This window comes from Callospermophilus lateralis, chromosome 12 (genome assembly GCF_048772815.1).
Source record: "Callospermophilus lateralis isolate mCalLat2 chromosome 12, mCalLat2.hap1, whole genome shotgun sequence".
Classification (NCBI taxonomy): Eukaryota; Metazoa; Chordata; class Mammalia; order Rodentia; family Sciuridae; genus Callospermophilus; species Callospermophilus lateralis.
In genome coordinates this window covers 25,735,487-25,760,899 of record NC_135316.1, presented here as the reverse complement: position 1 = coordinate 25,760,899, position 25,413 = coordinate 25,735,487, and the positions used below count along the sequence as shown (strand labels likewise).

Genomic DNA, 25,413 nt, shown 5'->3' with positions numbered 1-25,413 from the left:
ACCTTCACAAGGTGAATATCCCTTAATTCCTTACTCCCTTCTCTGCACCCCCAAACATGATTTATTTTTTTAAACTGTTACTCATAAATAAAATTGAGGATATTTTTTTGTAACTTAATATTGTAAAGATATGGGAGGACACTGCTTTGTTCTCCATTTCCAAATTCCTAACCTTTAGCTTTGCGGTTTCAAAAATTCACAATGCCCATGGTTCTTGTGTTTAGGGAAGTGACTTTCACCAAGGAAATCTGTAAGACACTTAAAGGCTAAAATATAAAGTAACAGATTTCCTTGACAAAGTATATCAAGTAGACCAAATATGTGCATCCCTTTGGAAAACATACACACAACCAGCAGGGTATTTTGTGAGTAAAGAATCAGGGAATTATTCTTACGGACTTCATGGTTAGTATGGATGAGCTATGATAGCTCATTGCATTTGTCCCTTCCCTAGAATTCTTTCTACCAAAAAGATGGGAGATGAGAGGGTATGGTAGTCAACTTTTGGTCCCTGTGATAAAATACCTGAGATAAACTACTTACAAAGAGGAAAGATTTGTTTTGGATCACAGTTTTCAGAGGTTTCACTCCATGGTTGAATGGCTTCAACCATGTGATGAGGCAGAACATGGCATTAGGAGTTCATGGCAGAGCAAAGCTGTTACCTCATGCGGCTGGGAACCAAAGAAAGAGACAGGGTCCCAATATCCCCTTCAAAGGCACAACCTCAGTGACCTAACTTCCTCCAATTAGTCCCAGCTCCTAAAGGACCTACCACCTCTCCACAGTGCCATAGGCTGATGACTAAGCCTTCCACACAGCAAACTTTGGGCTTTTATCGTAACAAAGGGCCAGCCCCATCTAGTGAAGGGGTCTTCTTTCCATTGGGCTAGAGACTCACTAGAAATTCTTTTTAGATTGCTGCTAATTATCCTCCTTGCATTAATACAAACATTCTTTAGAAAAGATACCGTGGAGTAAATTTGGATTTTTAGTTTTGGCACCAGAGGCTTCAGAAGAGGCCTGCTATGTCATATGTGCCATGTTATGTACTCAGCACGCAATCACATGATCCATTCATTTGACGTGAGATCCTTGAGGCACAAGTAGGACTTTAATCTTCCAACCTCAGCCAGTGCTGAAAGGAGAGCCCAGAAGCTCGACCTTGTCATTTCATGGGTTCCCCAAAGTCAGTGTGAGACACACAAACCCCAATCTATTTATTTATTTATTTGTTTGTTTGTTTGTTTGTTTATTTATGTTCTTTATTGTCATAGTGGTAGGTCTACAGGGGCATTAAACCAATTCAGTGATATTTGTAAGGCAAGTGAGGCACAGAACTGGGTGTGGAAGAAGATATTAATAAACCCACCATCTTCAGGAGTTACATAATCAATATGGGGAAAGATATATGCAAAACAGTGAATAATGAATCCAAAGAAGGTGTAGACTACAAATCAATGGGAAATAAGAGCAAGAGAGTACAATGGAATGTGGAGAAGATGCCAGAGGAGGAGTTTGAAGGTGGTTAGATTTGAACTAGGCCCTGTAGGGGTGAGCATTTAAGTAAGTGGAGCACCTTGGACAACATTAATTTTTATAAACTTGACCTGTCTTTTTTCTCTTTGTGCTAGGAAAATATAGTGCTATACCAAAAGGGCCAAATCGTAGTTAAAGTTATTGACTTTGGGTCCAGTTGTTATGAGCACCAGAAAGGTAGCTTCCCCACTGTCTGAGTTCTCCCATTGCAATTTCTCTTCGTTTACACACAAGACTACCTGGGTTCCAATCTAGGATCAGCCATCCAGGGTTACTAGTATGATTTTGAACAAGGTGTTTCACTTCTCTGAGCCTAAGTTTCCTCATCTATAAAATGAGAAATTAGATTCAAATATCATAGAGGCTCTTTAAAGATCTTATATTCTGTGGACATGAAGTTACCAATAAACATTGGGTCACAAAACTAACTACATGTGTATCAGAAACACCTTGGGGCTTTGAAAAATTATAGTTTCCAGGACCTCACCCTACTAAATTTCTGGAGAGTGCACAGGAGTTTGCACTTTAGAAAACAGCCATTCTAATGTTTGGGATTTACTATCCTAGATTCTCTAGGCTTTGTACTTTTTTTCCAAACTAGAATGCAGGAAGTAGCCCTGGAGCACATTTGCATCAACCTTTATTGGATTTGATTTAAGTTCAATTAACTTGGTTTCTGTCAAGACTGATGTAGAAAACATGTACCATTCAACAAATGTCTATTTTCTGGTATTCATCATTTGCTGGTTTGGGTACCAAAACCAAAACATGAAATATTACCTGTCCTGGGTTGCTTATGTATAATGTAAGAGACAGAAAGATTAAAAAAAAAAGTAAAATAAAATAGGTAGAATGATTGGGAAGATACACAGGCTCTATTAAGGGCACACACACACAAAAAGACTTTGGGACCAGCCTTCCTGTTGTCAGAATGTGTCAGAAGGAGCGCTCTGAGGCTGCAGAAAGGACTATCGGATAGGTATTCCAAAATAGTCTGCAGAACCACTTTGGAGGACCTATCTCCTTAATATATTTTTCCGTATGGATCCTATAAGAATTCCATCCAGAAAACAATGCTACCCATAAAGAACTTGTATGTTTACTCTTTTTAGATATTGGCAACTGTATTAACCTATAAGTTGCTATTTATCTTGGGCTGCCAGGATGCTCAGAACTGAGTTTGCAATTACTGTATACTTGCTTTCTGACAGTAATGTCCTCCTTTATATTTCTCCTGACTTTCCTTTTATCTTTGACTATGAGGCAGTATGGAGTATGGACACTGGAATTGGAATTCCTGGTTTCAATTTCCAACTCTGTTCACTGGAAGCTGAATGACCTTGACAATTCATTTAACCTCAGTTTTCTTATCTTTAAAATTGAGACAAAAATAGTACCTGCTTCATAGGGCTTTTGTAAGGATTGGAAGAATTCATCTACATAAAGCACTTGGGATAGTGCCTGGCACATGCTAAGCACCACACAGGTGCCATTAAATTTATGATTTAAAGTACCCTATATATATATGAACTTGGCATAGTACTCAAATTCATTTTGGAAAAGGCATGGTATAAAAGTTGTTTTTAATCAAACATTTATTTTAAGTTACAGAATTATTACATTCTTATAACCAATCTAAACATTAAAGAAGTGATTATAGCCCCTCTCAATCCAGGAAATCACAACATAGGAAAAATCAAAATGTTCCATTTCCCTGGTTTTAGATTCCTTATCTATAAAATTTAGGCCCCCTACAATATAATCTTCTTTCTATCTTTATTTGCTGAGATTTTTGTTGAGCTTTTCTTTTAGTACTTCATTATAATATATATATATATATATATATATATATATATATATATATATATATATATAGAATAGACATTGAATTTAAATTTTGCATTTTGTACACTTCCAATTTTGGTATGCTTCCCCCAGTGCCAAATCACAATACTGTCAGAAATTATCTTTCCAAAGCTCACCTGACAGTTTGAAAACTTAGTTTATATTAGTTTTATGGTTTGCTTCTTTAAAAACTTGTGTGACATAAAGTATTTTAAAGTACCCTGCTTTAACTTGCTCAGAACAATGCCTACTTTGGAGTTCCTTATCAATCATCAGGTTGTTGTGAGGATTTGATGATGTTTTGTTTTTGATGTTACTTTCATCTTTCAGAGCTCAATAGGGTAAGAAGGTGGGGATAGGGGGATTCTAAATTATCTGCCATCTTTAATTGCCAAACTATCTTGGAGAGGGGGCCCTGGAGAGAAAGCCAGCTTGCCCACATCAGATTTCTCTTTTGCCCTAACAGTATACACCTATATCCAGAGCCGGTTCTACCAATCCCCTGAGGGGATTCTGGGTCACCCCTACAATATGGCCATTGATATGTGGAGCCTGGGCTGCATCTTGGCAGAGCTGTACACGGGTTACCCTCTGTTCCCCGGGGAGAATGAGGTGGAGCAGCTGGCCTGCATCATGGAGGTGAGGAGGAAGGCCTGCTTGGTTGATGTCCTTGGATGGCTTCAGTCCTGACGTGGGGCTACATCAGACTCATCAAGGGCAGTGGCCTGCATACTATTTTTTTTTCCCTTTGGTCAAAGTTTCCCTAAAAGTGTTTTTGAAGTTACATACTTCTTGTACATTTTTGAGAACTAACATTTTTATTATAAATTTACATAGTTTCAAAGGATGCCATTTCCCCCTTAATGTAAATTGTGACATTTAAAAATAAAACTGTTAAAGCAATCTTTCAAATATAGCCAAAAGAATTTAAAAAAAAAGAGTGACCTAATACCCACCAAAATCTACCTTTAAAAGGACATGAATAAGTTCTTTAACAGTTGTACCTTTCTTTAACTCTTTTTCCTCCTTGAATGAACTTTTTAAATTCTACCTCATATATAGAATTTTATTCTAATTTAATATAGCTTTATTTTTAAATATATCAACCACTATAACTTCAAATTTTTTTTTAAGAGAGAGTGAGAGAGGGAGAGAGAGAGAGAGAATTTTAATATTTATTTTTTAGTTATCGGCAGATACATCTTTGTTTGTATGTGGTGTCGAGGATCGAACCCGGGCCGCACGCATGCCAGGCAAGTGCGCTACCGCTTGAGCCACATCCCCAGCCCTCAAATTTTTATTATCATAAGCTCCATGTGTAGATTTTTTTTTCTCAAGAGATCACTAAAATAGAACTAGTGCATAAATTAAGATAATTAGTAGGCATAAAATGTGAAATTTTACTTCACATTTTATACACCTCTTAGAAGAATAAATGGAGCTGAGTTTTCTCTTTTTCCCATTAATTTTTATACCTGTAAGTGAACACTACTTCTTTTTAAAAAATTTTTTTTAGTTGTTGATAGACCTATATTTTATTTATTTATATGTGGTGCTGAGAATTCAACCCAGTGCCTCACACATGCTAGGAAAGTGCTCTACCACTGAGCCACAAACCCAGCCCCAACATTACTTCTTGCTACAGTGAACAGGCTCAGGACCAGGCCATTACAATACATTGATTCCAAAGATGTGAACCCAAGAAGGAAACCTGTTCTAGTTGTGTTGTCTCATTCTATGACTTTTTTTGAATTCTGTGTAACAATTGAATAATGATCTATCATCAGAAATTATTTTTATCAACCTATCAGTTGAAACAAATAATTGGAAATTATCTGACAAATAATAGGTAGCGTTCAGTAATGACTTTTGCTCTTTTAACCTGAGAGGACTATTTCCCAGTAAAAAGGCTTTACTAAGACTCATCACAGGATTATTAATCACATCTCATTTTTTTTAATGAAGTTTTCTTGTAGAGCTAAATTAGACAAAATGGAGAAAATAACTAAAAATTTGAAAAATTCAAATTTTAGGATTTTCCTAGTAAACTGATAAAAGTTTGACCGTGAATCTCTCTAAATCAAAAGCTAAATTTCTGTTTTCTAGATTGTCTCAAAGTTAACCAGTGACACATGCCTTTGAGAAGTATTAAATATAAATGATTTCATTTGTTGTTTGAAACTAATAATAAAATATTAAAATAATTTAGATGAAAATATCTAGAAATGGTAACTATGGTGGAATCAACACTGGCCTGGGAGTTATTAAATTTGGGGTCTAGCCCTTGTTCTGACTTTTTGGCAAGTCATTTCCCACTCTGGACTGGAAAATGAGGGGGTCAGACCAGATGACTTCTAAGGTTAGTAATGATTTTATGAAATATCCCTGAACCATTCCTGCTTCTAATACCAAGGTGAATGGGGCATCTGGCTTGAGCTTCCCACTGCCCCAGGACTGACTCAGTTTCCCCTTGATATCTGTAGGGTTGAGGAGCAGAAAGGCAGGATAATGCATGGATTATGGCCAGAAACCTAGGGCTGAGAGCAACCCATAAATTTCTTTATCTGTACACTCCTATAAGGTTCAGTAGAGAAAAGTGAATAAGTAGGCCTATACTTTTCTTTCCAAGAAGGAATTTATCTTACAAGAAATGCCTTCTCTGGTGATTTGTATCTCCTTTCCCTCCCTTCTCTTTCCAGTGTTCCATGCTGGGGTGTGTCATTCCTAATTCAATGTGATCAGCATGTACCGACATTGAGATCTGGCTGCTATCAAGGTGGCTTGCCTTTGTTGGTGCTGATGTATGTTTAGAATAGCATGTGAATCTTTTTTTTATTATTAATTTTTATTGTTGGTTGTTCAAAACATTACATAGTTCTTGATATATCATATTTCACACTTCGATTCAAGTGGGATATGAACTCCCATTTTTACCCTGTATACAGATTGCAGAGTCACATCAGTTACACATCCATTGATTTACATATTGCCATACTAGTGTCTGTTGTATTCTGCTGCCTTTTAAGATGCTGAGACATCCCTGAAGACATGAGCTCTGGGTCCGCCATGCTACTGACTTGATGTCATCACTTAATATCCTCAAGTTCTTGAGATGAGATGAGTTCTACCATGCGGCCAGCGCAATGGTTTCATTAATGAGGTTCTTGGCATAAAAGTTAGCTAGCAGAGATCGAAATAAACACACAGACTCAGTTACCTTTTTCTATGACCAGGTCCGAGGCGGCTCCCCTCTCTGGTTTCCTTCTCTAACCGCCCGGCAGGGCAGCAAGGATTATTCAGGGCTAGCAGGAGAGAGAGAGAGCATGCCAGGGAGTGGCCCCTTTTATTGGGGAACAAGAAATTCAGGGGAGAATTCCATCCAATGAAGGTTGAAGGGGGGCCGCACTCCAAGGTCAGGGTCAGTGATTGGGCCTCCGGGGTCAGTGGTCAGTTACACCCCCACACGGACAGGTTCTCTCATCAGGAGAGGGTTGGGAAAGCTCCAACACAGCCAGAGCACCTCAGACCCTAACTGGGAGTCACCCAGTCACGTGTGAGAATGGCTCCCGACAATGAGTGAAAGTTATGAGATGGGTGAAATCACAAGGGGAATGGGTTCTTGGCAATACAAATGCATTGGAGCAGGAGAATGATTAGGTTCCCACTCAGAAGACCAGTGAGAGAAGAGGGCTGTGGCTGCCTCATCCCTGCAGTTGGCCCTTGCTCTGGAACACCTGACACAAGGCTATTGAAGGCCCTGGTTCCTTGAACTGTTTTTTGTTACTGTTTGCAGTCAGTCACTTGCAAGCCATCATTTCACTTCCAACTAACTTATAAAACTTTTTTTTATAAAGTATATTTAATTTACATTTGATGACTTAAAGATGATCAGTTAGTAAAGCTGTGCATAGCCAAACTGCCCTTTCTTATTCTACCTCTGTTAGCAATTACTTTTTGTTAAATGTTAGTCATTGATTTAGACATTAAAAGAGCAAAGCAGTATTAAATTATCTGCAATTTAATATTTTTATAAAGATATATGTAATTGCTATATTACTGTGATATTGGTTCCTAGGTATTGGGGTGGTCAACTGAGGGGAGCCTTTACAACCAGGATGCTCTCTATATAAACAAAAAATGTATCATGAGTTGGCTGTTTTACAAGTGTTTTTGTTTTTCTTTTATTTTGTATCGGAAATTGAACCCAGGGGTGCTTAACCTTTGAGCCACATCCCCAGCCTTTTTTATATTTTATTTTGAGACAGGATCTTGCTAAGTTGCTAAGGGCATCGCTAAGTTGCTTAGGGTCTTGCTAAGTTGCTGATACTGGCTTTAAACTAATGATCACCCTGCCTCAACTGTCCAAGTTGCTGATTTTAAAGGCATGCACCCTGTGCCTGGCCTTATGAGTGTTTTTCCACTCAAACCATCTAGTGAAAGTCCCTATATTACTAACCTTTGAAATCTTCTGTTTGCAAATGAATTAATTGTAAAGGAATTAGAATTAAGCTGTATTCATGAGTAAATATCAGAAAGTTTTATATTTCCATGTACAATAAAGCATATTTATTCTGAAAATGTATACTAATGAGTATATACTAATTTCCCATGATTTGTCTCTCTGGTATGGCAAACTGAGTATTGTCTGTTGAGTTTGAATCCCTCAAGAGGACATAATGGGGAAATTAAGCTTTATATGATTTCTAAAGAAATTCCACAGAATATAAATCTGGACTAAAAAAAAAACTTTTAAGTGAAAAACAGTATGATAAACTACAAAATGAATGATGCATATTTGTGGGCCTATAAATGGCTTGTCATAAGACTTCACTACTTGGCATAAGTCTTTAGATTCCTGCAGAGTTGGGTGTTGTATTTTGGAAGTGGGTCACACTGCAGTTTTGAAAATGAGTGGTGTTATTCTTGACTCCTTCAGAATATATCCCTCTGACCTTTCAGCTGCCGCCTCTTCTCTGCCTCTGTCATAAGCCAAGCTTTCGTTAAGGAAAATGGATTAATAGTTAAAACTATTTTATCCATCTAGTTTCCACTCCCCAAACTAATTTTAAACACTTGCTTCAAGGATTTATGTAATCTTGGTAAAGCTAATAAAAGCTCTAAAATTTTAATAAAGGTTTTAGGGAAAATGCAACTTTTGGATTCCTACTGTGTAATATTTATAAAGTGGTTTGAAGGCAAATACCCAACACAAGTTAAAAGCAAAAGCCAGTGATTATAATAATACAGTTAGTTCTGTAGCAGTCTTTATTGACAAATAGCTAAAAGAAGTCCCGCATTACATCACAGCTATTTTTCTCCTTTTGCCAAAATCATTAGATGGTGGGAAGTGCCTTTACAAAACTATCAAATTACTGGTGTTTCATTTTTGGTAACTTTAGCAGCAGTTCTTTTATTCTTCATCTCAGCAAGATTATGAGGTTGAGATACAAAGTGAATCTAATGCGTAACACCATTTTCTAGGTGAGAGATGACAGAGTTCCTCAAACTTGCCCTGGATACTTCTGATCCATCTGCAGGGTAGAGGTTAATTTTCACTTTTGTGTCCATTAGGATTCCAAATGAATTCTGGAAAATAATGATGAATTAGTACTATTTGTTTTGCCAAGGCGTAAATAGTTCTATGTATAGTAATTTCATTTATCATACTTTTATTTGTAAGCTAATAAATAAACATTTTTAGAAATCAAAACAATTCTCCCTGTTGTTCTTTCCCCACCCATAGATGACTGTTTCTTAGTTTCATTGTGTATCCTTCCAGTGTTTCTTGTGCAGATCCAAATATTATTTCCCTCCTTCCTAAAAAGGTGATGTTCTTTTTATTTTATTCTATACCATGATTTTTCTATTTAATTAGTATCTTTACCTAAGTATCTCTCTTAAAGACACTGCTTGCTACACATTATTCCATTAGGTAGATATATCACTATTTATTTGTTAATGAAACCATTAATAAATGGTTATTTGAGCTATGGTTAGGGAAACCAACTTCCTGTCAATGTACATTTGGAATATTTACAATCTTTTCTATTAGAAATAATTTTAATATGAGTTAATGCAGGTATTCCTAGCATCAGGGCTGTGGTTTAATAAGCCCGACAGTTAATTCTGATGAGGCTCAAGTTTGAGATCCATTGCCCCAGGCAGCCATTGATCACAATGGTCAGGAGCCTACGCAGAGACTCAGTCTGTATTCCTAGTCATGGCTCAAGAAACATTTGATTAAAGCACAAGAGTTTTAACTGAATTCTCCTTGATTCTACTTTATACTTACTTGAGGATTGCTTTTATTGGTCTACCCTGTCATCTGGTCTTGCCCATGTACTTCCCTCTCCTCTTTCCTTTCCAACCTCCATTTCCCCAGTTACCTGGTAACCAATTTTTCTAGTCCTCTCACCCTTCTCATTGTTTCAAGGCTGTTTGAATTTGTTTTGTTTTTTAACTCCTAAAATTGTAGTGTCCAAGCCTCAGTTCAGTGTGCTGTGATTTGCAGGATAGTGTTCAGTACTACAAAATGTTCCTTCTTTCCCATTCCATTCCAATGCCCTTTCCCTTGCTCAGTTCAAGGTCAGCAATATAAGGACTGATCTTCATGTTTTGGTTCTGCCTTTGAAAGTAATTTTGAGTAATATATTTATTTTGACAAGATTATTTAACAAAAATAATGTATGCACATATATAAATATTTTAAAAATAGCATTATACTCTTGCAGTTTATTTAAGATTGATTCCTAATCTATACATTTTAATTTGGGGTAGTTTGAAATTTTGAGCTCATCAGTAGAGCTATAGAATGAATTGCATTTTTATAGGTTCAATTATGAAGTGTGTTATGATTCAGATGATGTTTATAAATATCATTACCCTTCATAGCTAGTTTTCTTTTTTTCAAAAATGACATAACTTGATATTAAAGTTTTTTCCTCCCTCTTTCTATTTTAGTGGGGAAACAAGATTGAACAAAGTGAAAGTACTTCAAGGTTGGTATAATCTGGTTGTTATTCTAAATCTCTGCTTTAGTTGTTAAAGTGATATGCAAATTAATCAGATTCAGTGGGTAGGGTAGCCTGGGGGCAGCACTGTACTGGGATTGACTTAGATTGAGATTTCAGAAATAAAGTATATAACAGCCACAGAATATGATCAGAGCAACTGGTAACCAAGAGGAATAAATCTCTTGACTGAACTAAATAGACACAACAGCTCTTCAGCTGGGTTTAGTGATGCAGGCCTGTAATCCCAGTGATTTGGGAGGCTGAGGTAGGAGGATCATAAGTTCAAGGGTACCCTCAGCAATTTAGTGAGGCCCTGAGCAACTTAGTGAGACCCTGTCTCAAAAAATAAAAAGGGCTGGGGACAGCTCAGTGATAAAGTACCCCTGAGTTCAAACCTTAGCATCACCACCACCAACAACAAAAAAATCCAGAAACCACTTCTCCAAATTGCTCTTTACATTCAGCTTCTAAGAGGCCTAGTCAGCTGATTAGAAAGTTATATTGGTTCTAGATGCCTTAAAATATAACTGTCCAGATTTAAAATGGTTCCTATTTGGAAATGTGACGTTTTCTGGCTGGTGTTAATGGTATTTTCCAGCTCAGATATTTTAGTTTTAGTAGTAACCAAGAGCTTTAATTCTCATGTGTGCTCATTATTTTATTCTGAACTGATTCTTCCTCTTGAGTTCTGTTAATATGGACCCCAAGTTTTTAGTTGTCCTGTGATCTAGTTCAGCTTTTTAAAGAATATCCTGAGTGAACTTTCAGGTAGAACTGCTATTTCTGTGCTGTGATTATAAAAGCATTTAGTTTTGTTTGAGGGGTAGTGACCTGGGGATAATATAAACTGGTTTTCATTCCCAGGGTGCTTAACTCCCTTTTCTGGAGACTAACTAGTCTGACACTTAAATGAACCTGCTTTTGAACCCAAGTTATTCTCTGGCTTTGATCTGTTGCCACCACCTTGTCCTTTAGTACTGCTCCTTTGTCTTACTTTATTAGAAGCTGAGAATGTGAATAAAGTCTTTTGTGTTCACATTTATTTTTTAATTTATTCTTTTTTTTTTAAATTCTCCTCCCATCTTAGTTTGATGCTTAGTTCTTTAAAAAATATACATAATCTTTTTAGCTGGTAATAGTCTATTTGCCTTTATTCTGGTTACTGATATGTTTGAACTTCTTTCCTTTATTGTTCTTTTCCTCCTTCTTTTTATAGTCTTTCTCTTTATTCTTACTGGCTTTTATATCTTAAGTCCTTATTTCTCAGGCTTGTCTTACCTTCCCTAGTGGTTCCACCATTTCTTGTCTTTTAATGGTTCCCATTCATACTCGTTTTAGTCAGTTTATGACAATGGGCTGGGCAGGTGAAACCACACGTTTATTTCCTCACAGCTGTGGAGGCCATTCCAAGATCAAGGTCTTCCCAGTCTGCTTCCTGGTTTGCGGACTGCTGTCTTTTGGTGGCATCCTCCCACGACTAAGAACAGACAGTAAGAGTTCTTGTGCCCGAGCATGCTTTTGTTCTCTCTTTTTTCCTCTGTACTAGGGCATTCTACCACTGAGTTCAATCCCAGCCCTTTTTATTTTGAGACAGCATCTTGCAAGGTTGCTGAGGCAGGTATCCACCTTGTGATCCTCCTGCCTCAGCCTCCTGAATCACTAGATTACCGGTGTATGCCACCAGGCCCAGCTAAGAGCTGTCCCTTCTCATGGGTCATTCATCACATTCATGAGGGATTGACCCTAAAATCTAATAATCTCCCACAGGCCCAACTCCCCAAAATACCAATTTTAGGGAGACATGGATATTCACCCTAACAACACCTAATGAAGAATAACATCATTAATGTCCTCTCTCGAAAAATACAGGAACTTATGTTATCATTGTCTGTCATCTTAGTCTTTTTTTTTTTTTAAACCACTTGATGTGGACATTATTGCCTCCACTTGTCATTCAGGGAGTGTTTGCTAGCTTTTCTGTTCATCGCTTCTTTTGCATCTCAGACCTTCTTTCCAGAATTATGTTTTCTGAAAGGTTCCCCGCTGTGTGTGGCTAGACTGATGGTAAAGGTGATCTTAGTGCATACAGTTTTGGTTGGATGGTTCTTCAACACTTGGAAGATGTTAATCTATTCTTATTTGGGCTTTCATTGTTCCTGTGAGGAAGTCTGGCCCGTCAAGTGGCGTTCTACATTTACGTCTTTCTCTATAACTGTTCTGAAAATCTTTCATTTGGTTTATCTAGGAGGGTTTTTTTTAAAATTATTCTATTTGATATGCATTGTGTTTCCTTTATCTGTACCTGGGTATCTTCTCTCATTTTTGGAAAACTCAGCCATTATCTCTTTTTTTTTTTTTTTTTTTTGAGAGAGAGAGAGAATTTTTAATATTTATTTTTTTAGTTTTCAGCAGACACAACATCTTTGTTTGTATGTGGTGCTGAGGATCGAACCCGGGCCGCACGCATGCCAGGCGAGCGCACTACCACTACCACATCTCCAGCCCCAGCCATCATCTCTTTATGTTTATTTTCTCTGTTTTCCATTTTACATGTTTATTTTCTCCATTTTATACCTCCAAAGATTTTATCTCTGAAAGATGGAATCTTTGGGAGTGATTAGGTCATGAGGGTGCAGCCCTTGTGGGCAGGATTATTAAAAGGGGGCCCTGAAGAGCTCTTATACCTTCTTTTGCCATTTGAGCACATAAGGGGAGAAGTCAGCACTTTGTACCCTGGAAGAGGCCTTCACCAGAACCCAGCCATGCTGACACCCTGATCCTGAACTTCCAGCCTCCAGCACTGTGAGACATGAATGTTTGTTGTTTATAAGCCATCTAATCTATGGTATTTTGTTACAGTAGCCTGAACTAAACAATGCATGTGGGGAATTCTCATTCTTTCCCATTCATCACAGGATATCCACATTCCTTCTCCTTGTATCTGGGCTGCATTCTGGGTAGTATGTGCAGCTTTGTCTTGGAGTTCATTACACCTCCCCTCAACCACATCGCTCAAACCACTGAGGGATTTTTTTTTTCTTTTCTTAGCATTCTGTTTTTCCTTATTAAAGATTTATTTTATCTTTTAGAAAGCCATCTGGTTGTTTTTAATGCTTTCTGTTAATTGCTTATCTTTCTGAATCTGTCTTTATGGTAGGGAACAGACAGATGTGAGCAGTGGAAACATGAGGTTAAGGGAATAATTCTATAAAATGAGTCTCCTGTGCTGACTCTCATGTGGTTTCTTTTTTAAAAAAGCAATTTACCTGCAGCCCTGCCTGGCATAACAACCTGTTATCTACAGGAGAAATGCAGGCCTAAAATGCCAATAAAAACATTAGTTACCCTATAAGGGGGGAATTTTGTGACCCTTCCACAGACAGATCCCAGAACACTGAAAGGTAAGGATAATTCCCCTAACCATAACATCTCTAAGAACAAGTTCCAGTTAGAACCACTCAGCACAGGACAAACCAACCTAGAGTTCCCATGTGCAGAGAAAACTTGAAAGTCTGCTGTCATCCTGCTGCCTGTCAGGGTGAGTCTTTCTGGAAACTTCTCTGGGACCCCCAATATAATCAGAGGGTAGGAGAGGCATGCCATCCTTCTCCTGAGAGGACCCGCTCTCCCCTTTTCCTATCCCTTCTAATAAATTTATGCCTGTTACTCTGAGCAACACATCTGAAATCTTTCTGGTGTGATCAGGAATATTCTGCCTATAACATTTATGTCTTATTCATAATTAATTTCATAGCTTTTCTTTGCTGATTTCAGTGTGTGAATTCTTAATGATTCTAAATCTGTTCTTTTTTTCTGCTGACCCTCATTCATTATTATGACTCTCATTCATTCATTATGGATTATTTTCTTGTGTATGTGTTGAATCTTTGGCTGACCTATTATTTGCTCTAAAATTAGTGGAGAGCTTGTTATTCTCTGTTGTGAGTGGTTTGTTCTGAGCAGGATTTGCATTTGGCCACTGGCCTGAGATGACAGTAGCCTCCTTCCAGGACCCCTTGCTTCAGTGCAGTTTGGTCCTCCCACCTTGCTGTCTTATGAGCAGGCCTCCTCCAGAAACCCTTCCAACCTGAGCTGATGTTGCAGCAACTCCAAATTTCCATATCACTTTTCACATTTCAGCCCAGGGGTCTTTGATGGCTTGGCTTCGTACCTTGGGGATTTCCTTGCATTCTATGAGCCCACTCACACCAAGCATACATCACTTATTCTGAAATAATAAGTCCCTTCTCAGTGTCCAATCTGCTTTTTCTCCTGGAAGGAAGTGTAGGTTTCATAGTGTTGTTTTTTGTTTTTTGATTTTTGTTTTTTTTAAACGAAAAAGAAAGGGAAGGGGGCAGGGAAGAAAGAAGTACCATCATTATAATATTGAACATTTGGACAATGGAGATATAGAAGGCAAAACTCTTATGGTAATGATAGCAGCACATGTAGGGTCAGAGTCACCATTTATAAAATGCAACCAATGAGGACATGGGCAAACACAAAAGAGGGAAGAGCTAAAACCGAGATGTTGTTAGTATCACCTTATTCCCAGCAGGCAAACAACTCTTTTGGAAAACATTTGAATCTGAGCCTTGATAGAATCAGCTTAACTTCACAGTAGGTACTGTCGGCTCCTTGGCTCTCTGAAATGTCGTGTAGAAAAGTGCTCGAGGAAACTTTTCATTAAAATAGAGATAGGCACAGTTTCTGTTCTCTTATATGTGGCTTTATTTGTACCCCTCAGTTATGTTTTTGAATGCTTTGTTTCACCACAGGACAAGGAATAGATGAACCTCTTTCAGAGACTGGATTTAAACAAGCGGCTGGTGCTGGTAGATTTATGAGTAAAGTGAGGTTTACTCATGCTTTCTCCTGCGACCTCACACGGGCAAAGCAGGTGAGTGTAGGGTGAAGGTTTAGGCTAAGAGGTCCCAAGTCTCAAGAGTATAAGCTTGAAAGATCTGCCACCAGAGCCCGCAGGGAATTAAATCACATAGACAGCACCTTCTCCCCACTCTCTCATCTCCATGTGAACTCTTTCCTTTTCTTCTCGTTGAACTTAGTTTTTTGTTTGTTTGTTTGTTTTTTGGGTTTTTTGTTTTTGTTTTATTTTTAAGCTAGAGTAGCTTTGGAAAAAAATGCTTAACAAAAAAATAAAAATAAGGTATCAGGAAAAATCCAGGAGAAATGACAGGCAGGAGATCAACCCACAGTCACATCAGATAATAGAAAAGCCAGACAGAGTAAAAAAACATTCTGACTCCATAAATATGTGACATGATGTAAATGTCTTTTGAGAACAGATCTCTATAAAAATGACACCCAGATTTTATGAAAAAGAACCAAATCAACTTGTTAAAACTCAATGGAAGGAGACTTTTGTGACTAACCATGAGGAAATAATAGGATTGGAATTTACCTCCCTGTGTAAATAACTAGAAAACTCAACAATAAGTGCAAAATCTCAGTGGGGCTGGGGTTGTGGCTCAGTGGAAGACTAGCACATGTGTGGCACTGAGTCTGATCCTCAGTACTGCATATAAATAAATAAATAGAGGTATTGTGTTCATCTACAACTAAAAAAAGTATATGTTATTATATATATGTATATATTATATACATATATTACACTTACTTATAATTTTTTTCCAATCTGTGGTTTGCCTTTTCATTTTACAAATGGTACTTGCAAAGAACAGACAACTTTTACTCGAATAAAATACAGTAAGTGAGGCCTTGGACTCCGGGCATCATGGCTCTGTGATGCCTAGATGAGGTGGAACAAATAAGCTGAGCCCCAGGATTATCCAAAGCCATTTCCAGACTCTGGTAGGGGCACAAAATAGAGCTCGGTGGTCCCCATGATTTGAGGAGGGAAACCGTGGAATTTGGGGATATTAGGTGACTAAAATTTGAGGTTCAGAGAAGTAGAAGAGCTAGACAGAGAAAGAACTCTAGAAGTATACATAGCAGTCTGCTTAAATATGTCAAAATACGTTCTTCTGTCATGGATAACTGAAATGAACAAATTTTTAAAAATTCAACCAAAAAGAAACTCTTAGGGAGACTTTTATCTGCATATGGGTGGAATGACACCGCATGAGAACAAGCAAGACACAGCTGCAGAGGAGAGACTGGTTCCTGGGGAGGGAAAAGTGGAGTGATTCCTAGAGCTCACAGAGGGTGGGAAAGCACGTGAGTCCCCACTAGTCAGCGTGCAGGGGTTTTGTGGAATAAACAGGGCACGCAGTAGTGATTCCAGAATGATCACTTCCTAGCAGTGAATAAGGAAGAAAAATGAGAGAAATAGACGATTAAAAACCAAAAATCTTAAAAAGGAACCAGGTTGAGCTCCATATGTGTAATATGAATTGTAACACGTTCTGCTGTCGTATAGAGCAAATTAGAATTTAAAAAAAGAATCAGATTGATCTAGAGATGAAAAATATGATATCCTGAAATAAAAATGTCACAAGATGGGACTAACAGGGTAGGCACTGTAAAAGAGGTCATTGAACATGAAGACTTAGCAACAGAACATTCTGAATTTACTACGGAGCAGAAAGAAAGAAAGACTAAAATAGGAAGATAAACAGTCTCAGCAATGTATGGAACAGTGTCAGACAATCCAACACACATATTGGTTGGGAGTCCTGAGAGGAAAATGGGGAAGAGGAGGCAAGAGTAGGAATTCTACAGGAATTTTTCGAAATATATTCTGAAGGTGTAAAGATTGAAAATACTTTGAAAACTAAAAAGAAGACTTTTTTTTTTTTTCCAAGCAAAATTGGAGAGGCCAAAAACAGAGCCACACTTATATAGTAAATTATTGGTTTTGTGTTTGTGGTCAGTAGGATTTTGACAAAGGTCCTAGAGTAATTTATTAGATAAAGATAGTCTTTTCAATAATGGTGCTAACACAACGAACATGAACGTCAACCCTTACCTTGCACCACACACAAAAACTAGTTTGAAATTGATTATATAAACTGGATTTTATTCGAGTAAAAGTTGTCTGTTCTTTGCAAGTACCATTTGTAAAATGAAAAGGCAAACCACAGATTGGAAGGAAAGTATAAATAAGTGTATTATATGTAAATAATGTATACATCATATGTACATATATGTGTGTGTATATATGTACATATATATATGACACTGTGTGCGTATGAATTCTTTCTCCTCAATAATTAGACAAACTTTAAAAGGGACAAAAGATTTTAATTAGAACAGGAACTTCATAAAAGAAGATACATGCAAGGACAATAAAAATGATACAAATGAAAAGATGCTCGGCATCCTCGATTGTCACATAAATGCAAATTACAACCACAGTTGAGATACCACTGTACATAACATTTGAATGACTAAAACGTGAAGAGATTTTAGAGTATCTAAAAGTCACACAATGCAGGTGAGAATGTAAAAGAAACCAACTACTTTGGAAAATAGTTTAACATATGCTTATTGTTACCCGGCAGTTTTAGTCCCAGAGACTTATCCAAGAGAAATAAGAACGTATGTCTGCATAAAGACTTGTGCACCATTGTTCAGTAGGACTTTTGTTTGTAACAGCCATATAATAGACTCTGTGTTTATCAGGAGGTAAATGAACAAATGAACTGTGGTGTGTTCATATAGTGGAATACAACTCAGCACTGAAGATGGAACACTAGATAGGCATCAACATGGATGAGTCTCTCAAAAACATGCTAAACAAAGGAAATCAGGCACTAAAGAGAACATAATACATGATTCTGTTTATATGAAACTCTGGTAAAAGACTGATGTAGAGTTACATAAAGCAATTCAGTGATTGCTTGGGCCAGGGGTGAGAAGGATTTACTGGCATGGGTATGAAGATATATTTTGGGGTGATAAAATTCTTTCTGTATTTTAATTTTTAGCACTTAGGTGGGTGCATACATTTGTCAAAACTCAAATGAACTGTAGACTTAAAATAGGTGTATTTTACTGTTGTAAATTATGTATCAATAAAGTCAATTTAATGCATGGAATAAGTTAGCCAAAACCTCAGTGAACATATTGAGTTACCGATTACACACAGCTGACATGATTGTTAAGACAGTAAACCTAAGGGTGACATACATGACTGATTTAAGATGTGAGGAACATGATAGGAAGTTGTAATGTCTTTCAAGAGGAATCGTCAGAGAGTTGAGGATGAGGCAATATTCAAAGAGGTCATAGCTGGTCTTACAGAATCATTAAAAGACAGTGGATCTCAGCTCCAGAAAGTGTAAGCAGTCCCAATTGGTAAATACAAAAGAAATCCACCTCTGTATTCATCGTAGCCAAGCCAAGATTCCAAAGAATAAGGAAGACAAACATCATTCACTAGTGAAGCAGTTAGGCTGTCTACAGATCTGTCAATGTCAGTAACATCCTCTTCAGTATGCTGAGAGAGGGCAAGGATTAACCTAGGGTTTTAAACCTTTTTCTAGAAAACAGGTGAAGACCGTTCAGACAAACAGACCCTCAAGGCATTTTCAAAAAAATATTGAAAATAATTCTAGAAGGAAGGTCCGAGTTTCAGAAAAAGATCAGTGAGCAAAGAAATTGGCAAAGGTTCATAGCATAGATAAACACAAAGAAATACAACACGTATATGACAGTAATGATAATGTCTAACTTACGGGGAGGGGGTGAAAATGCAAGGTAGAAATGGATTTAAACAATTTCTGTAGTTTTGCAAATACAGTGTTTTATGTCCACTAAAAGTAGCCAGATAAACTGAAAGAAGGAAACATGGCCACAAATGAGCAAAATAAAAGACAAAACAGCCACAGGAGTAACACACCCATGTTACACACAAATGAGCGATGACCCAGAATCTCAGCAGAGAACTGTAAACAGTAAATTTAAAACAAAAGTTCAAATTCTAGAACCAAAAATAGCACTGCAGTTGAGGCTAATGGATGTTAGATAGCAGTTTAGACACTTGAGTGGAGATTTAGGAAATGGAACAGGTTAGCCAACCTTTTCTATAAGGAGCCACGTGATACATACTTTAGATCTTGTGGGCTCTGAGCTCTCTGTCACAACTGTTCACCCCCTACTGTTGGAGTGTGAAAGCAGCCAGAGACAATACTTATGTGGAACTTGTGTCTGTGTTCCAATAAAACTTTATTTACAAAGCAGCTGACAGTTTGGATTTGGCTTGTGGGCTATAGTTTGCTAACATGTGAACTAAGAGATTGTTTAGCAGAAAATACCAGAGTCAGTCATGGAGAGACAAAAGGAGGAGCAGAACAGAAGGGGGACCATTTGTTATTGTTGGTTGGTTTTTGTGTTGCTAGGGAAGGAACCCTGTGCATGCTAGGCAAGTTCTATATCACTAGAGACATCCCCAGCCCAAGAGGCAGCATTTACACGGGAAATTTATTGCTTGTTCTTTGGTCTTATTATATTTTTTAATTAATGAAAGTGTCATGTATTGTGTTGACGTTTCATAGTGATTAACATTTGTATAAGAAACAGTTGTGTTTTGCTTTGCAGACCATGCATGGGATTTTGAAGCATAACCTGTTTTGCAAAGATATGACAGTACAGTATGATTCAAGACTTCGAGAAAGGGTAAGTGACTTATTTATTGTGTATGCCAGATTTTCATTGCTGTGACAAATAACCTGAGAAAAACAACATAGAAAAAAGATTTATTTTGGCTTATGGTTTCAGAAGTACCAGTCCATGGTTGGCTGGTTCCATTGCTTTGGAACTGAGATGAGTGAGAATATCATACGGAGGAAAGCTGCTCACCTCATGGTAGCCAAGATGAAGAGAGAGGGTGGGGGAGGGGACGGATAGAGAGAGGCGGGGCCAGGAACAAAATATAGTTCCCAAGGGAAAAATATAGTCCCCAGTAACCTACTTCCTCCACACAGGCCTACCTGCCTAGCGTCCACAACCTCCCATTCAGTTATCCCTGGATCAATCCACCAATGAGGTCAGAGTCCTCATGAGCCAGTCACTTCCCCAAAGCCCCACCTCTTGAACATTGGCACTGGGGATCAGTTCTTAAACTCATGAGCACTGGGGGGACATGCCTGATCCAAACAGCAGTATTTATACATCGTGCTTTATCATAAAATTTCAGCTAGCCACCTCATTTTGTTATGTGGCTAAAAATTAAGTGTAGTTCTACTGGGGTCTACTAAATAAGTCACATATTCTTTTATATATTCTCATAGTACACATGTGTGTGTGTGTGTGTGTGTGTGTGTGTGTGTGTGTGTGTGTTTTGCTGGGTGTCAAACCCAGGGCCTTGCACATATTAGGCAAGTGCTCTACCACTGATCCACACACCCAGCCTGTATGTAGCACATTTTAAATTACTAAAATTTTATGAGATAAGATGGAATAAGCCTCTTGAATCATAAAAGGAGATACTTGTAAAAACTTGAAACAATATACAAGAGTTTAGAGTAAAAGGTGAAAAGTTCTCACCTCTCAGTCCTACTCCTCCCTTGACAGGTATGAATAGATTTTTCTCCTGCCCATTTTGTAGGCCAGAAATGGGTCTTCCTGAAGCTAGCAAAGTCATACAGTCAAATCATTAGATTTGAATCCAAGTCTCCTAGAGCAGCCTTGATTTTTATTGTGCTCTCTAATACTAACCTGTAAGCCCGTTAGCATCCCTGCCACCTCATGAATCTCTTCTTCACCTGGGCAGAAATGTAACAGAATGTGGAGGGGATTTTTACAGAATGGGTTCCCATAACTTGCATGTGTTCTCTGTTATTGTTAAGAATGGATCTTAGAGCTACATCGTCAAGGCTGCACAAAGGGCTCAGTCTGTGCCTGAGAACCAGGGCTCAGACTCTTCAAGATGTTCAGACCTCTGGACCCTGAGCACACCTGTCATCATACAGTAGGAGAAAGCATCATCAGTGGGCGTGGCCACCATTCTCACTCTGTGCTCTGTTCCTGGAGTGATTTCATCTCCTATGGTTTTAGTTGGTGAAATCCCAATGGTTTCTAAATTTGTGATCAGCTGAGATCTCTTACCTGAGCTGCATGTTCACTCTCAGACTGCCTACTGTGGGTTTCTGGTTTATATGCTCTGCACCTGTTTCTGCTCAGTGGGTGTTTTCCTTTACCCCAGGCTGCTCCTCTTTACCCTATTGGTTGAGCCATTCATTTTTGGCTCTTTGTCTCTTATGTCCCACCACCTACCACAGGCAGTCCTACATGTGTTCTCTGCAAACCCCTGCGGCCATCCTGGAGCAGCCCAGTGTCATCTCCTACCTCAGTCCCTGTGATAGTCATTCTCTTGTTTCCTGTCTTGCATTTTCTTTTCAAACCTAATCTCCAACTGCAACCTGAATAATCCTTTGCAGAACGGTTCACTAATTCTCTTGGGTCCCAAGGTACTGTGTAAACTCATCTGTCACCTCCTTGCCTTCTCTTCCTCCCTGGTACTTCACGTTGTAGTCTCAGAGTACTGGTTGGGCGTTGGCATGGTGTTTGCCACCTGCTAGCATTCTTTCCAAGCACTGCAAATTCATTCAGCCTTATAACCTACTATGTGAAGACTGAAAAACCTCACGTTTTAATTCACATTTTATAGATGGCAGACATCAAAGCACACAGAAGTCAAGTCTATGCCCCCGATCACATAGCCACCCAGCCCTGCAGTTCATACTCTGGAACACTGATCACGGGCCTCTCAGTCTCTTCTCTGAATGACCCAAATGCTTCTGGCAAAAGAGCCAGCCTCATGAACTTCTGGCCTGTGCTCCACTCTGCTCCCCGATCTGCCAGTTTCTACTCACCTGTCAGGCTTTGGCCCTCTGATTCCCCCATCCGTAGGAGTCATCTCCACAGGTGTGCCTGTGTCCTTTGTTTTCTCCACTGTGCTCCTTGGTCAGCAGCTCACCACACTGGTCTCTGCACAGGTGGGCTCAGCCCTGTGGCCTCAGTCCCAGTTTGCTTCATGGTGGCTCTCAGGATACTTAATAAAGGAAGGTTTCCATTCCTCTGAAATCAAAGCAAGTGATAATTCTTACTGATCCCTTTTGTAATAGAGATTGCTTTGTATATACCTGGAGACATGTGAATTTGGCAATGAGGATTGCAAGAATGGCTGACTTCATAGCAAAACATGCATTTATTCTTATAAAATGGTATTTTACTCACGGATTTCTATCTGATGATGGTATGAGGATCTTTTGGCATCATCTGTGCAAACTATAACAGTTTTTTTTTCTTTAAATTCATTATTATGCAAGCAACCCATTATCCGTATAAGGAATTAAAAGTGACTTGGGGAGAAATACAGTTAAAATCTATACTAACCCCAGATAAACACTGTGAACATTTTTGGTATGTGTGTTCCTGATTTTTTTCCCCCTACTTGTGCATTTTTCTAAATGGATTTCTTTGTATTGCTTTTAAACTAGCATTTCTCATTTATTGTGTACTGACTGCTTTTCAGTGCCTGTAAATGCACCTTGATATAATCACCTAATTAGTGACTTAATGGATATTATGTAATTTATATAACCCAGCAACTACTAATTAGCATCCAGGTTGTGACTAGATTTTCTGCTGATGTAAATAATGTTAAAATAAATATTTTTGCTGTTCATTCTTGGTACACCCATATAACATACTTCTAGAAATGGACATTGCTGAGTGTGTACTTTTTCTTATATTAACTCTAAATTGCCTAGTTTAAATGGTGTTTCAAAAAGCCATGTCAACTTATATTCCCATGAGTGGTCTAGGAGAAAATATTTCCAAGCCACACTTGATGTTTTCTGTTTCTTTAATTTTACAATGCAATAGCTGAAAAATGATGCCATTTAATTTTTACATTCTTGGGATTCCTAATGAGGTAGTTTCCCCATGTTTCTTGGCCCTTTGATTTGATTTGTGACTTGTATGTCCTGTGCTTGGGCTCAGTCTTCATGCGCCTAGGAAGCTAGCAATTTGGACTTGGATTTTAACTTTGCTGTTGTCTGTGAAAGTGAGGCTATTTGTTTAACCTCCTTGAAACTCAGCTTCCTCCCTTATAAACGTGGAGGAATACTTTTATACCTGCTTCAGAATTCTCTTATTAAGACCAAGTGAGAGAGTGTGTGGATGGGAGGTGGCCAGCACGGTGCCTTGCATGTGTTCTCTAGCCCAGGAGTCTGAGCCTGACCTTGTATTTATTCAGTAAAGCCCCGCCGTCTACTTAGCTTCAGTGACTTCTTCCATACAACCCTCTTTGGACATAGTGTACCACTCAGGTTTCTGTTGTATTTTCTAAGGCTTCATGGCCTCCTACTGATACTGAATATGTTATCAGGAAGAGAGAGGATACTAAAATAATATAGGAAACTAAGCTTATTCATGGAGCCATCTCAATTGGCCAAAAGTCTGAACTGAATTGTTGTCTTGTAAATTCACCTGAGGCACCTTTGTCTGTTGGACCATGACAGAAATATGGGGCTGCGGAAGGCAAGCCTCTAAGTGACCTGAGGAACATGGCCAAAGAAGCTGGGGAGGAATGCCCTTTCTTTACACCTCCCGGAGGAGAGACGTTAGACCAGGTATGTACGTACCACTGACCCGAGTTGCCAAGTTGGGGGACTTAACATTGTCAGAATGGCTGAATCTGACTCACTTGTAAGTTAGACGTTTGTGAATTTTAGCCAAGCAATTCAAAAGTTGCTTTGTTTATAACACAACTCTGCATGATGTTATTTCTTTTTTTCTTTTTAAGGCATCCTCTCTTTCTCATTTGCTGCTAAGTTAGCAGCCATTACTGATCATGAATTTAAGGAGATCTATTCTTTTATGGCACATCTAAGAAAAAATTGTTTGTGAAGCAGTAGCGAGCAGCAGTGGTGTTCAGGGGGACTAAGCCAATCACTCAAGGGTCAGGTCATTCTGAACATGACCTCTGGCCACTGCTGCCCAGCAGCTCTTGAGTGACATCCTCAAGTGCTCACGCTTCTAATAAGTCATCATCCTTGAATTGTGTTATTGATAATTTTCCCTCTATTCTTTATCTTTGTGATTTTCTGATAAACTCTATTACCTTAGTAAGAAAAAGATTTGTTGTTGTTCCAGCTGAATTGAAGTGCCACATAGTTTCTTGGTGAACATGATTTTATGGCTTTCTGTTCACTTGTAGATTTCCTTAACCTAGTGCTCTGAAGTCAGGAATTAGAACAATATCCTACTCATCTGTATCCCTGGTTTGCCTCCAGAAATATGGTAGGCACTTTCTTCTACCTGTGAAATCCCCAATTGAATGATCGGAAATATAGATTGAGATTCATCTACGTAGGTGTCCTTACATTGACCCATTAGAAAAGCAGGCAGTTATGTCATGCTTATGTTTTCAGGAGATCATTAATGTTCGTTTATTTCACATTTTCTTTCTTTCCTTATAAGATGGAAATGCGTGGAAAACAGTTTTTTGAATTTCTGTGTCAGCTAATCCTGAAAGAAGCAGATCAAAAGCAACAGTTTTCTCCAGGAGCTCCAAGCAACAATCTAGAAACTTCTTTGGCAGAGATATTTCCTTTAGAAACAAACTACAGCTCTGAAGTTAATTCCGACAGTGGCGCTCCAGGATTAGTGGCCAGTGTCTCAGTCGTGAGTCATGGTGCTTACATGAGAAGCCTGTTTGGTTATTTTCTGACTGACCTTAAGTGTTCCTTGCCAGCATCACGAGAAAATTTGAACTTTCATCAGTCAGTTCCAATACTGGGATCAGTCTCTTCATCATAAGCTTTGAGAAAGGAAAAGAACCTACACCGAAGTGAGTTTGTATGAACCTACAGGATCATCTAAACGAAGTGACCAAAACACTCTCAGTTTAGATCTGCGTCAAAATTCTAACAGTTTTGAGCTTCTGAAGGGAGTGCCTTTGGCTTACTTTATTTCCGTCCTTTGCTAGTGCTAATTCGGAAATAGTTAAACATCATATTATAAACTCTTCTGGAATGTCAGCCACATCACACAGTAGTGGAAAGCCATTTAGAATTGACTTATG

At 38.4% G+C, this 25,413-nt stretch overlaps 1 protein-coding gene and 1 pseudogene across 1 annotated transcript in view; both read left to right on the top strand.

The window, feature by feature from the left end:
- Positions 1-8,852, top strand: part of LOC143411820 (dual specificity tyrosine-phosphorylation-regulated kinase 4-like) — a 51,162-nt gene extending 42,310 nt beyond the window's left edge. Inside the window, exons 11-13 of the mRNA XM_077110704.1 lie at positions 1,635-1,716; positions 3,851-4,023; positions 8,784-8,852. Coding sequence (XP_076966819.1) covers positions 1,635-1,716; positions 3,851-4,023; positions 8,784-8,852 — 324 coding nt within the window. The remainder of the gene's footprint in view (positions 1-1,634; positions 1,717-3,850; positions 4,024-8,783) is intronic.
- A 20-nt stretch (positions 8,853-8,872) lies between these two features.
- LOC143411819 (fructose-2,6-bisphosphatase TIGAR-like) lies at positions 8,873-25,240 on the top strand (annotated as a pseudogene).
- The last annotated feature ends 173 nt before the right edge of the window (positions 25,241-25,413 follow it).